The sequence below is a fragment of the Mchenga conophoros genome, linkage group LG18, assembly GCF_057382185.1.
Source record: "Mchenga conophoros isolate Kocher_MC1m ecotype Shallow Benthic linkage group LG18, M_conophoros_male_GT1.1, whole genome shotgun sequence".
NCBI lineage: Eukaryota > Metazoa > Chordata > Actinopteri > Cichliformes > Cichlidae > Mchenga > Mchenga conophoros.
The window spans coordinates 36,140,155-36,155,241 of NC_140543.1; the positions used below are offsets into that span (position 1 = coordinate 36,140,155).

Sequence of the window (15,087 nt, forward strand, 5' to 3'; positions counted from 1 at the left end):
CTCTTGCCACCCCACGTGCCACCCTAGTTTTGTATATGACAGTGTTGTTTATAAAAATAAGATAGCATTAACACTTTGAGTGGAGTTACTGTTAACAGTGAATATAAATGGTAAAGGGCCTTTATTTGTATAGCGCTTTAATTAGTCCCTAAGGACCCCAAAGCACTTTACACATTCAGTCATCCACCCATTCACACACATTCACACTGTAATATAAATATAATTGAATATATGTGAATGATGAATATAAATGCTAAAACTGAAAATATTGCATAGTGTTCCCCCCTCTACCATTAACAAATGGTTCAGCCCATAGCAGGACCGGCTTTTTTCCTGTTTTCAGTAGCCAGCGATTCCTATGACTGTGCCAGAGCACATTTTGAACAACACCATAGGAATTTCAGATTTCACACAGGTGGTTAGTTGTTGCACTCTGGAAATGGAAGGAAGGTGAGTGTTATTAACCCTCTGGGGTCCACGGACACGCTGCACCTCCAAATCACATGATTGATTTAAGCTGACACAGCAACAAGCTGCAGCCACACCAAGTCTTTCAACCCATGTTGAAAGTTCGGACTTCAAAGTTTTTAAATTTTAATTACAGGCCAGTAAATCCACAGTTATGATATATATATATATATATATATATATATATATATATATATATATATATATATATATATATATATATAAGCCACGCTTTTTAAAAAAAAATACTTTTGATTTTTGTTTTAAGCGTTTTCTAAGGACAGCTCGACAACAGTAAAGAAAGAAAAAATGCCACCTGTCTTCTATCGGTGGAAAAGTGGACCATGTCAACCAATTTTTGAAAAAGTCAACACGTGGGATTTGGTTGTTTAGGAAGAGGGGAAAGTTTTGGGAGTGACGGTAAAGACAGCGAGACAGAGAGTTTTTAGATGTGGGAGATTTGTGACGTTTGGCGTGGAGTGTACAGTTAGCCTGTCGTGTAGTTGTTGTTTTGTTTTGTGTGTCAGTGAAGGCACTAATGAATGTCACAAAGGCCCTTTGCCAGTGGAGGTCCTAGCCTGTTTGGTGCCCCTCGGGGAAACACTCCCTCTGGCGCCCCCGCCACCCCGGTACACATATATATGAAGAGAGAGAGAGTATGCATAGTATGCAATCAGCTAACAAACTGCCATCATAATTTGTCATACAATGAGAACAGGACAAATCAACAATTGACAATGACTAATTAATATTGTGCTGAACACAGTCCAGAAGATCCAGTCAGCTACATCAGTGTCTACTCTTTACTATCATAGCCAAGTGACTAACAAACGTAAACAGAAGTTTTCACTATCCCAGCAGATAAATAACAGCAGCAGGTTTAAGCTTGATAAGCTGCTGTTAGAATTTATTTAATATTACTTTCTACACCAGGATCTTTTTCTACAGCTGACGACTGTAACTGTGCAGGGGCGGATCTAGCAAAGTTTAGCCAGGGGGGCCGATAGGGCATGAACAGGGAAAGGGGGCACAAAGACATACTTTTCTTTCTTATTCTCATGTCGAGCTTTTAATAAATAATTATCTGAATCTTACAACCAAAGTTTTAATCTGATATAAAATGTATAGAAATCCATTATTATATATCAGAACTATTAAATCAAATTTTTAACTTAGTAAGCTATAGTACTTTTTCCTTTGGGTACCATCTGTGCAGTCTGCAATCCTGTTGAACGAAGATATTGAATCTATTTAATTATTGTAGAAAAATAATTGATTTCTGTCCAAGTTTTTTTGCACATACATTAAATTAAAGTTGATTACGTCGATTAAGCATCATGAGGTGGAGGGTGGGGCGTGGTTCCCTTTTTTTCTTTTTGCTGGGAGTTTGCAACCCTATTAGTTAGGTTGCTTAATATTTCTGCTAAGTACTCTTCAAAATACCAGAATAGGGAGGATGGAGCAGGTTTAAGTTTATTAGATTGATCAGTATTGTTGAACTATGAAATATTTTAGGTGCAGTGTATTTTTTGCATACAGGTTTAACAGAATAGCTTTAGTTTTTTTTTTTTTTAACTTGAGTATGAACTTATACAAAAACAGCAAGATATTTAAAAAAAAACTATTTTATTGATCAAAGAATACACTATATCAGATTCATATCGGTATCGGCAGATATCCAAATTTATCGGTATCAGTATCAGACATAAAGTGGTATCGGGCCATCTCTAATGATAACATGATGTTACGGTACTCTATTTTGAGTTCTAGTGAGAATACTGCAAGTGCACTTGTATCACCTGGTGCAAAGACTATGCTGAGGATTTTCCTCAGTAAAATTAAAAACACCAGTGTTTACTTTTTCGGTCTTCACAATGACAAAATGGCAAGACCAGTAAGAGATGCTGTTTGTTTTATGGTGCTGTCATGAGTTTACAATAACACATCCATGGTAAAAACTGGAGATCCAGCTGTTCCAACGTCATGAAATGGCACAGCATCAAAGCCTCATTGTTTTTACTCACTCTGTGTTTATACAACACTGTGCATTAAACCATTTCTTATTAACCTCTGTCTCTCTTCCACAGTGAGTCTTTTATCTTGTGTTCCTCCCGTCACCCACAAACTGGCCGCAGCAGATGATCCTGGTGGAGGTTTTTCCTGTTAAACAGAGTTTATTGTCATCACGTGCTTGGTCTGATTGTTGGGGTTTTCTCTGCATTATTCTCGGAGCTTTATCGTACAAAATAAAGCACCTGGAGGCAACTCGTTGTGGTTTGGCATTTTAAAAATAACATTTGAATTGAATTGAACTGACTTGATTCACAGCACAAGATAAGATGAACCTTTATGAGTCCCACACATGGAAAAGAGTTTGGCCATGGCAGAAAGTGGACAGCACAAAGTTACGAGCAGCAAAACCTAAGAAAAACAATAAAATAGAATAAAATTGAGGGCCCAGGACCCATATTAACAAACAATCCTGATAGTAAGAGTAACTCAGAGTGATGATGTGGAAAGAAGGACTCCTGATCAAGCTGCATCAGATTGGTATTAAAGGAAAAATGTATAAATGGATCAGGAATTTTTTAACTGGCCTCATGTCTCGCAGTATCAAGTTTTCAGTTTTCCTTTTTTATTCTGTGTTGTTTGTGTATTCAATTCAATTCAATTTTATTTATATAGCGCCAAATCACAACAAAAGTCGCCTCAAGGCGCTTCATAGATACAGAGAAAAACCCAACAATCATATGACCCCCTATGAGCAAGCACTTTGGCGACAGTGGGAAGGAAAAACTCCCTTTTAACAGGAAGAAACCTCCGGCAGAACCAGGCTCAGGGAGGGGCGGCCATCTGCTGCGACCGGTTGGGGTGAGAGAAGGAAGACAGGATAAAGACATGCTGTGGAAGAGAGACAGAGGTTAATAACAGATATGATTCAATGCAGAGAGGTCTGTTAATACATAGTGAGTGAGAAAGGTGACTGGAAAGGAAAAACTCAATGCATCATGGGAATCCCCCGGCAGCCTACATCTATTGCAGCATAACAAAGGGAGGATTCAGGGTCACCTGGTCCAGCCCTAACTATATGCTTTAGAAAAAAGGAAAGTTTTAAGCCTAATCTTAAAAGTAGAGATAGTGTCTGTCTCCCGAATGCAAACTGGAAGCTGGTTCCACAGAAGAGGGGCCTGAAAACTGAAGGCTCTGCCTCCCATTCTACTTTTAAATACTCTAGGAACAACAAGTAGGCCTGCAGAGCGAGAGCGGAGCGCTCTAATAGGGTGATATGGTACTACAAGGTCATTAAGATAAGATGGGGCCTGATTATTTAAGACCTTGTATGTGAGGAGCAGGATTTTGAATTCAATTCTGGATTTAACAGGAAGCCAATGAAGGGAAGCCAAAACAGGAGAAATATGCTCTCTCTTTCTAGTCCCTGTCAGGACTCTTGCTGCAGCATTTTGGATTAGCTGAAGGCTTTTCAGTGAGTTTTTTGGACATCCTGATAATAATGAATTACAGTAGTCCAGCCTGGAAGTAATAAATGCATGAACTAGTTTTTCAGCGTCACTCTGAGACAGGATATTTCTAATTTTAGAGATGTTGCGCAAATGGAAGAACACAGTCTTACATATTTGTTTAATATGTGCGTTGAAGGACATGTCCTGGTCAAAAATGACTCCAAGGTTCCTCACAGCGTTACTGGAGGCCAAGGTAATGCCATCCAGAGTAAGAGTCTGCTTAGATACCATATTTCTAAGCTTTTCAGGGCCGAGTACAATAACCTCAGTTTGATCTGAATTAAGAAGCAGAAAGTTAGCGGCCATCCAGGTCTTTATGTCTTTAAGACATTCCTGCAGTTTAACTAATTGGTGTGTGTTATCTGGCTTCATGGACAGATAGAGCTGGGTGTCATCTGCATAGCAGTGAAAATGTATGCTATGTCTTCTAATGATACTGCCTAAGGGAAGCATGTATAATGTAAACAGAATTGGTCCTAGCACTGAACCCTGTGGAACTCCATAATTAACCTCAGTGTGTGAAGAGGACTCTCCATTTACATGCACGAATTGGAGTCTATTAGATAGATATGATATGTACTGGTCATCAGCTTCATTAAATCGGCTCATTCTCTGTTTAAGGCAAACCTGCCTGACTGTCTGCTCTGGGTCCTCACCTCCTACACATGACACACATGTTCCTCCTGTTTGTGGACTGACATTCAAAATGTCTGGAAGATCATATCGTGCCAAACATCACAGTCCAGGCACGACTGATGTCCGACTGATGTAGCACATCCTGCCTGCTTCCAATGGCAGAATGGTGCAGTGGAGACACTGAAAAAAGGTGGAGGAACATTTTTACTAGAACAGAAACTTTACTGTTTTCCTACAGCCACAGGTCTGACCCCAGCTGAGCTGCTGATGGGGACCTCCTTTACCCAGATGTGGGAGCCCAGTCACAAAGTGAGATGTGACCAGAGATGGCAGTAACATGTTACTTGTAAAGCGTTACTGTAATCTGATTACTTTTTTCAGGTAACGAGTAAAGTGAGGGATTACTATTGCAAAAACGGTAATTAGATTACCGTTAGTTCCCGTAGGAACGCTGCGTTACTGCGTTACTAAAACCATGATTTTTTTTGCGAGAATGTCTCACGACAGTGACGTAAGCGAGTGCGACGTTGGTGACAACAGCTGTGTGCAGATCAACAATGGATCATATATCGAGTGCGGAGAGAGTATGAGCGTGCAGCGTTTAAAGCGTGGAAGTACTGACCTTACTTTGAGTTTGATTCCATAAAAAGTGACAAAAACATTAGTGTCCGCTGTGCGTGGGAAGAAAACAAGAGCAAGCCCAGCTTGCTCTTGTTTCTGCGAAAGTGAAAACGTCAAAGACGTAGCACAAGCTCTCTGTTACACTCAGCTGTTAAAATAAGGTAACTGCTTTTTCCAATATGCTTTTAGAAATGGCAGATTTATTTAGGTGGTACGTGCCATTCTGTTTCCCTGTCAGGAGGGTAAAGTGCTTGTGTTGTGCATTCGTGGGACGTTTGGGTTTTACCGCGGTTTACACTTCAGGTTGCAAGAACATTTTAACCGCCTGTAGAAGCGACAAGAAAAAGTTAATTAAAAGTTCCAGAAACATCCTAAAGTTTCCATGCCTCCTTTTCCTGTGGAAACAGCTAACAGATAACCTGGGTGGGTTGAACTTGCCTCATCGTACAGAGCCCAGCTGTCCTCAGAGTTCATCAGCTCAGAGCTTAAAATAAAGCCACTCTGTTGAACATCCTTCCTGAAACAGCGCTCTGTGCACCATTAAACTGTAGCAAATCTCCCATCACTACATCAGAGTCTGATCACTTTCCTGATATCCATGCTCATTAGAATCACTTTTTATAAACATTGCAGAGTCTGTCCATAAGTTGATAACCTCAGTGGATTTTAAAGAATATATAAAGTACAGACTTTCAGCTTAAATTTAGGAAGTCTAACAAAAGTATTGCATAAACTGTTCAGGAGTTACAGCCACTTTTATTCAAAATCTGAATACAAAAATGTCATAATTGTCCAAACACTGAGGTGTGACTCTCCGCTTACGGCGGCTGTCCTGCTTTCCAGAAGAAATGTTTTGGAAGAAATGTCTGCAGCAGGACTTTCCTGTTGCATTAGAGCAGTGTTTAGTAAAACGACTGTAGTAATCATGCATCGAAATTACTGGAGTGTAAGACAGAGACCAAAGCTTCAATACAAAAGTTTATTTTCATCAAATTAAAAAAGCAGTAAAACATCATCGTATACAGAGAGTAGACTGCCCACAGTGAGTTTCAGACAGTGAAGCTGGGTGGCGTTTGAGGTTTTTCCCTTCTCAGAATATCATCATCGTGTCCTGTAAATATACGGAGCCAAAGGAAAAACAAGTGGACATTTTCGTTTTAAGCCTTCAGAGCAGGGTCACGAAACACAGCGGGAACAAACTAATACTTTTAGTGAGACACACAATACAAAACCCCTGATATAAAATCATGACATGTATCACTGAGGTTGGCGGTTGTGATTTCACCTTCAGCTTCATTAATTAGTGCTAATGACAAATTCACTGCCCCAGTTTTACTTAATTACTAGGGGTGCAACGATACTCGTATCGATATTGAACCGTTCGATACAGTGCTTTCGGTTCGGTACGCATATGTATCGAACAATACAAAATGTTTAATTTATTTTATCAACTTTTCTTCTGACGATGCTGTCTGTGTTGAGAGCTCAGTGGATCTGCGTTCGACTTATCCGCCTAGGCTGCACTGTCGAACGCAGATCCACTGAGTGCAGCGCAAGCTAGCAAGACAGAAGCTAAGCTCGTTGCAACATGGCAAACTGAACCTCCCCCACCCTCATTCAGATCTGGCGTTTGGAACTATTTTGGTTTTCATGTGACGTATGACCCTGAAGGTAAGCGAGTCATGGACTAAAGTAAAACAGTATGTTGGATGTGCCATGCAATGCTCAATTACATGGGTGGGAACTAGTGTGTTAGCGCAGTTAGCTTGTTAGCTTGTTGGCCGTCCAGCCCCACGCACGGGGCGATCCGCAGTAGCTCGTTAACGGAGATTTGCCGTATTGTGGCGTTAACGTCATTTCAGATTAACGCTGACAGCACTAGTGGGAACACAACGAATATGACTGCACATTTACTCCGACAGCATCCTAGTGCAAAGACAAGTGGAAGCAGACAAAAACAACAAGCACGCATGCTGCAAACTTTACCCGAGTCATTTAGACAGCCGTTAGCACAGGATTCTCCTCATGGGGACCTGATATGTTTAATATGCTGCTGAGAATATAGCCCAGAAGAAGCGTATAGTACAGCTTTTATTTTGAAAGAGCCATTTCTCTGTAATAAACTCTCTTTTCCAAAGATGAGGGATTCCTCAATCAGATAGATTTTTTTTTTAAATTATTTTGTTGTTTCAGCAACATTAAATTTAAAAACTGTACGTTTGAGTTAAAATATATATTTATAATTGTAATAAATGACAAATTAAAAAGGCATGAACATTTTTTTGTATCGAACCGAACCGTGAATTTTGTGTATCGTTGCACCCCTATTAATTACAGCATTTAAAAACAAAAGCTGAAGAAGCAAGCAGATAAACCAGTGAAGGAGGCAAACTGGTTTCCTTTTTCTCATCCACAAAAACCAGTGGGTGAAATCTGTGCCACAAGACCTTTGGGCAAAAACATTTTGATCATAATCAAACTATGAACTACAGAGGAGACGACAACAGATATGAAACTGAAAACAAGGTAACCAGTCACCAAAAAACCCACGAGGGCTTTGTTGACTGAAGCAGGGCTGCTTTTCACCTTTGAACCAAATTCACCTGGAACAGTTTGTTACCATTGATTTGAATACAAGTCTAACAAACCCTGTAAAGTGAAATTCCTTCATTTGTGCTGTCTCATTGACACTTTGGTGACAAGCTAAATACTTACGTTGAATTTCTTGATGTTACTGTAAGGCTGTTTCCCTGCTGTTTTAGCCCATGTAAAGAAAAGTTGGAGTCTTGAGTTCCTGATTGTTCCACTTTACAGAAACTGGCTTCAGCTCAGTCAGGGTGCAGAAGCAGGAGCTCCCAACATGGTTCTCAATTAAACTAATTGGAGCGTAATTTGCTATTTACCTCTGATTCTAAATATTAGCCCCCATTTTAAATTCTCTGTTCACATCAGAATGACTCACGTACTTTCATTACTCTTATAAGTGATTTTTGTTCAAAATCAATAGCATTCTGCTAATGCATGCTAATGGGTTCGTTAAGAATTTACATCAACACGCTTCCTTCTGGTACATGCTTTCAAATGGTAACTAGATGTTAGTCGGAAACTTCCATCTGGTTGAGGTGGTTAAAGGTGAAGCTTGCAGGAGGCTGCTGTTATAGATTTTCTACCATTGTTTGCTTTGTGGCTAAAATCCAAATACAGGCTGCAGAGGAGCGGCTGCTGTCGCTGTGATCACCAGTGAATATCGAAACCTTCTACAGTCGTTGATCGAAACGTGATGGAAGTCTCCAGGAAAAAAACGCTGAAGAGTTCTGGGTTACAGCACCATAGTTACTCGTAACCATAAGGTTACTCGTATGAGCATGTATTAGTAACCCCGGCACTATGGTGCTGTACAGCAGCATTCATTCTAGATCATCACACAAGCAGAATTCTAGAGTATTTAAGAGGTCTTTGTCTATGTTCTCTATTTGTATCAATATTTTTACATTATACTGATGCAAACACATTTTTGCATTCTGCACTCACATCTCTGACAACAGATTCCCCTGTATCCTACACACTGGACAAGGCATCTTATTTACAGTGTTCTTGGTATGGTGGATGTGTTAGCATACAGTTGGTGACGCAGGGTTTATGTTCAACTGTGTCTTGATGTTAAGAGTGTCCGAGTCTTCACCAGCTCCTGAGAGAGATATACAGGACTGCTGAACGCACCTGTCTGTAGCCATACTTTATGATTATTTTCCTGGAGATTTGATGTTTAACATTACATGTAAAATATGGTGAATGCAGCTTTGTTTGATTTCAATCATTCTCTCCATCGCGGCATGAAGAGTGACACCCCTGCTGTGAAGGCATGGACTCTCCATGTACATGATGGAAACTATAAAGCATACTGTCAAAGAAAACATTACTCGACAACTGTTTTTGTTATATAAACTTGTATTTTGTAATAGGAAAAGACTCTGGAGAAATTAAAGACGCAACTGATTATAGTTCCAGTATAATGAGTTCAACCACAGTTCTGCCACCAGAACAAGAAAGCAAAAAAGACAAACAATCATGTAAGAGTAAGTCGACCCCTCCATTCTCAGCCAGCCAACAGGCGTCCACTGTTCTGTTTGCAGGGCAGCAGAAGGGCACTTAGCTGAAAGAAAGAATGAAAGCAAAAGAACTCAAACCTCATTTAGGCCTGCCACGTGTCTTTGAAAGTTTCCTATGATTAGAGCTGAAGATATTTGGGCTTCACCGTTGTGATAGTTGATTAACATTTCTACATAAGATTCCAAAAATAGAGATTTAAGACTTTTATCACCTTTGAAAATGACTTGGTAAACTGTTTCTGGACGGGTGTGCAGTGAGGACAGATCAAAGCTTAGCTGGTGATCTCAAATTTTATTTATAGGCATTCGCACCTACCAGCACATCTGTTGGGTTCTATATGAAGTCTATGTGTGCTCAAGTGCTCATATTTTCTTAAAGCAATTTTAAGAGGCAGCTCTCTCAGTTTAGTAGCTTGAATGTTGCTATCCTCAGATCTGCAATGGTCTAAATGTCACCTGAACTCATCTTTGACACAGATGGTGTAGCTGTTAGAAGTCACTGTCCTCAGCCTCGTACAGGTCAGCTAGTTTCCTGAAACGGGGCCCCCAGTCACTCAGGTAGTTGTAGTCCTGTTCAGCCTCGGATGAAGCCGAGCCCAGCGAACTGAGCGACTCGGCCACTGACCCCACTCCTTCATAGGCATACGTGGCCAGTGAGTCGTACGGTGGCGCTGTGGGGCTATAGTCATTCTCCATCACTCTCTGGTTGATGAACTCGCATACATCCCCATTATCACGTGCAGCCATGCGTATTGGAGGCATAAGCAGGCTGGAGGGAGCTGGGGCAGGGTGGCGAGTTGTTGGATACAGCAGAGTATCAGTAGGGATGATGTCACGCCTCTGTTTAGCACCCTCATCAGAGGCAGCTGCAGCAGCTGGGTGTCGCAGGGCGCCAATATCAAAAGCCTGGGTGTCCTCCTCGCCACCACCCTCATCATTGTAGCTAACCACGTTGTCCCTGACATCTTCTTTGGAGATAATAAGAGGTTCCTGCTTCCTTTGGTGTCTTAATGCTGTGAATAGAACCACAACCACTGTAGAAAAGAGAACAACGATGCAGGATTAGATTATAATCGTGTCCCAGTGGAGCATGAATTTAAACAACCAGCCACCATAGATAACAGATATAAGGACCACTGCTGCTTAATTAAATGATCTCATTTTTGGTCACTTTGTGTTTCTTTGTTATGCCCTATGATGAACATTGTTCACAATAGTTGCTGAGATCTGGGAACAAATGAAGCCCTTTATCTACTGGTAAAATCAGACTCTGTTATGTGGTAGGCACCCTGTTGCCTCTCACAGTCCTAAAGCAGTTGGGTGTGATCAGTGTTGGGGAGTAACGGGATACATGTACCGCCGTTACGTATTTAAAATACAAAATATGAGTAACTGTATTCCGTTACAGTTACCGTTTAAAAAGGTGGTATTCAGAATACAGTTACTTTGTTGAAATAAATGGATTACACTGCGGTACTTTCCTGTTTCATATTGTCGCGGGTCAGGACTGTTTGGGTTTTGTTTGACAGCTACGTTCTGTTGTTCCAGGCGGCAGCGTTACGGTTGCCATGGTTACATGGCGACGCTCTCTCTCTCTCTGCGACTGTGTGCTTCCTGGGTGAGAGAGCGCCTTTTCGTTGTTGTTGTTGTTGTGCTAAGCTAACAGGCAGAATGCTACAAGCATAGCTCTAAAGAATGTAGCATCATGGGCAGTGTAGTCCGTGCTGCAGGGAGAATGCACTGCCATACACATTATGGGTCTGTGAGCGCAAGGAGGGAGAAAAAGGGGAGTGGAAAGGTACGAGTTGTCATTGAGAAAAAACGGGAGCTGGAAGCATGTAAATATAATAATAACCACTGCAGCCAAGAAGAGAGCCTGACGAGCCCAGTTGTAAGTAAGCTATTAAGACTCGACTGTACACCGTGTTCCTGTTTTCCTCCGGAAAACTCTGGAGCAATCTTTCAACGCCTCTCTCTGTCTCTTGCAAGAAAAGTTGACCCAGACAACAAAGTAAAGCTATTTTTCGGCTACGAGCCGACAGGGACCCGCCCTATTAGTCAGAGGTCCCTTTACTACAGTTCGGAGTCGCGGACCTTCAGTAATAGTAATAAATCACACAGCAATAGTACATTCACGTTGTTGTAAAAAGCATGATAATATATTAAGTAATCCAAAGTATTCAGAATACGTTACTGTCATTGAGTAACGTAACGGAATACGTTACAGAATACATTTTGGGGCATGTAATCTGTATTCTGTAATGGAATACATTTTAAAAGTAACCTTCCCAACACTGGGTGTGATTTAAACAAGGAAGTGAGCAGTTAAACAGGATATACCTGTCATCATTCACACAGAGTTAAAATGGGCTAGAACACGTGTCAAAGTCAAGGCCCGCGGGCCACATCCAAGCCCGGCGTACATTTATATCCGGCCCGCGAGATCATTTTATATAGATGTACTGTTATTGTTATGCATGGCCCGGCGATATGAGGCGCTAATAATATACAAACTACAGATCCCATAATGCAGCACTGCAGCCTCCTTGCTGACCGCTAGGCTAACTGGGAACATTCCCACCTCAATCAAGTCAAACTTCTGTTATCCGGTTGTTCAGTCTGACGTCACTAGCCGTGTCTGGGTCTAAACTCCGCTGCAGGTCCATATATCAAACGATCACTGTGGCATTACTGAGAGTTGAAAAACTGTCTAAAGTCTTTCATCTTTAATAAAATGATCAGCGTTCTGCTCTACCAGGTGTAACAATTGAGTTTAACATCCAGGCATCCATGAAAACGGAATTTATGACATTTAACGGAGTTAGAAGTTAGCAGGAAGTTAGCTCGCTAGCTTCTATCTGAATACAATATAGCATGTCCTGACTGCGGGGTTTTGGAAACAAATTCAAACGTACAGCTCTGTTATCACTTCCAGCATAAATGAAGACAGAAAACTAAACAGCAGTGACGTTTGTAGGGTTACTGAAGTTTGGCTAGCTGATATATAATGATGTGCTACGTGACCGCTAGCGACACAGCTATGTTAGCATAATATAAACAAGCTAACTTTTTTTCCACTGGATAAAAGTTAACGTGAGTGTTCTCGGTGGTCAGAAACAAATGTAATCGCATGGCAGGATGCTGTAAAAGGACCAAACTTCAGCCAGGAGAACAACTGAGATAATCCATCCACAATACGAGGTTAGTCATTCATATACTGCTGCATGGGCTGGGCTGTAGTTACATCCTAAGGTTTTAAAAACTGAGCTTAAATAAATGATTAGCGGTAATAAAAGCCGAGGGAGGTCAACAGGGATCACTGACTGTTTTAGGAGCTTTTTGAGATCAAATAGAAGACAATACAAAACATTAAACATGTTAACAACACAAAAGCCATATTAAACGCAGACTACTTTAGACCCGGAAGTAGGATTCGTCACGTCATCACTTAACAACCGGATTGCGAAGCTAGCCGCTTACAATGGTGGAGAGAAAAGTTGATTCTGAAAGCAGAGCCTTTCAGCACCAGTGGGAGGCTGAATATATGTTTACAGATATGCTGGTAAACCGTGCGTCTTATTAGTGGAGCTAATGTGGCTGTAGTTAAGGAATTTAGTTTAAGACGGCACTACGAGACAAAACGTCAGGATAAGCTGAAAAACCTAAACGCAGAAACTACAGGAAGTAGAATCGTTTGTCATCAGAGCAAAACCACAAAGTGAAGCTGTTGTGAAAGCAAGTTTTATTGTAGCAGAGGAGCCAAATGAGCCCGGTACCACTCTGAAGAGCTGCAGGATGAAGCTGTGTGACGTCTTCCGTCCAGACAAAACGCAGATTTAGGCAAATGTGAGCCTGAGCAGAAATACGATTGCTGATCGGGTTTGTGAGACAGCCACTGATTTAAGAACACAGTTGTGTGAAAGAAGCAAAAACTTCACTGCATACTCTCTTGCTGTGGATGAAAGTAGACATGATGGACACTGCACAGCTGGCCATCTTCATCCGTGGAGAGGAAATATTGAACATTAAATCGATGCACGGGACAACGACAAGAAAATACATTTTTTAAAACGTATGTCAAAGTGTAACGACGTGAAACTGTCCTGGGACAAACTTGTTGGACTTACAACAGATGGAGCGCCGGTGCTGTGCGGTGAAAAAAGTAGTCAGCAGGATGCGAGTAAAGATGCAGGAGAAATGTACCGGTGAGTTATCAGCATATCACCGCATCACACACCAGGAAAGGCTGTGTGGTCCTAAAAATGGAGCATGTAATGATCACCGTGACGCAGACCGTACATTTTATCTGAGCTAAAAGTTTAAGTCACCGTCAGTTTCAGTCTTTTATGTGGGAAATAGATTCAGAGTTTGCCCACATTCCTTCATGCAGAGCTCCGCTGGCTGAGTCGGGATAAAAGTTCTCAATAGAGTTTTTGAGCTCAGCAAGGAAACCTGTCAGTTCATGGACATGTATGATGCAGTGAAGGCGTTTCAAGCTGTCACTAATGCACCAGTGCAGCCTGCCTCACTTCCCCTGTTGCCAAGTAATGTTGAACCAAGTCAGCGCACTTTGCTGAGCTGCACCTGTGCAGATTCAGATGCAGCTGCAGTGTAATGATGCACTCAGGGAAAGTACGACACTGAATGACCGCACAGTTTATTAGCTCCACTCCTGCAGCAACGCCCAGCTCCGTCTACATGCGGCTCCAACCTTGTGTTTGCTTTCATTTACTTTTTCTGGGGGTTTTGGCAGCATGTTCATATTTCTAACTTGCATAATTTTGACAGGATATATTTTTATGAAGAGCAAAATATTTAAAGTTAAAGTTTATTTTTTTTAAGTTTATTTAATCTGGAATAATATTCCTGTCTGTTTTTATTCATATTTATGTTTAAAAAACAGTTTTAGTGTCTTCAATAAATGTTTATCTTGTTTGGCCCCCGACCTAAAGTGTGCCTTGAGTTTTGGCCCCCTGTGCAATTGAGTTTGACGCCCCTGGGCTAGAACAATGTGAAACACTGTTCTGGGACCAGTTAAATCAATAAATGTCATTGGCACTTTTATACATAAAGCCTGGTGTTCCTTTCAGCTGTAGTGTGGAGATTTCTACTCAATAATCACGATTTGTTTCGTGTTATTTCTTTCAAGGAGCTCAAAGAATAAGAAGAAACATACAAGCGGGTTTCAGGATGTGTGCTTGTGCAAAATCTGGCTTCCAAGGAGCAAGACTTGAGTCATTTTGAAGGTGGTGGTTGGCAGCAGTTCCCCAGGCTTTCTGAAGTCTTTGAAAGTTTTCCCATGAACACCAGCTGCTTTTTCACCATTCTTTAATTGTTGTAGCTGTCTGTTTTCAGAGGAGTTTTTGTTTATTTTGTTTCATTTTTGTCACTTTAAATTGACCCATGACTCATTCCTGTTAGCTTTATCATCACTCTAGCACAGGGGTCTGCAACCTTTAGCACCCAAAGAGCCATTTGGAGCTGGTTTCCACGCAAAAGAAAACACTGACAGCTGCAAATACTTTGTGACATCTAAAATGAAGATAACACTGTATATATTGTTTTTTTTACCTTTATGCTTTGTGTGAACAACTAAGGTGTGTTGCTTATGAAATCCATGAAGTGCTACAGAGAAAATTACATTTTATTTATGTAATGAACACATTTTGAACTCTTAAAGAAATATAAGAAAAGGAAAGCTGAACTAAAATGATCCAGAAACAAAAACTGTT

The 15,087-nt window shown here is 41.0% G+C and overlaps 1 protein-coding gene across 1 annotated transcript in view; it reads right to left on the bottom strand.

The window, feature by feature from the left end:
- Positions 1–9,176: 9,176 nt before the first annotated feature.
- cdh6 (cadherin 6) overlaps positions 9,177–15,087 on the bottom strand; it is a 66,411-nt gene continuing 60,500 nt past the window's right edge. The window contains exon 12 of the mRNA XM_085255182.1: positions 9,177–10,389. Coding sequence (XP_085111308.1) covers positions 9,845–10,389 — 545 coding nt within the window. The 3' untranslated portion in view covers positions 9,177–9,844. The remainder of the gene's footprint in view (positions 10,390–15,087) is intronic.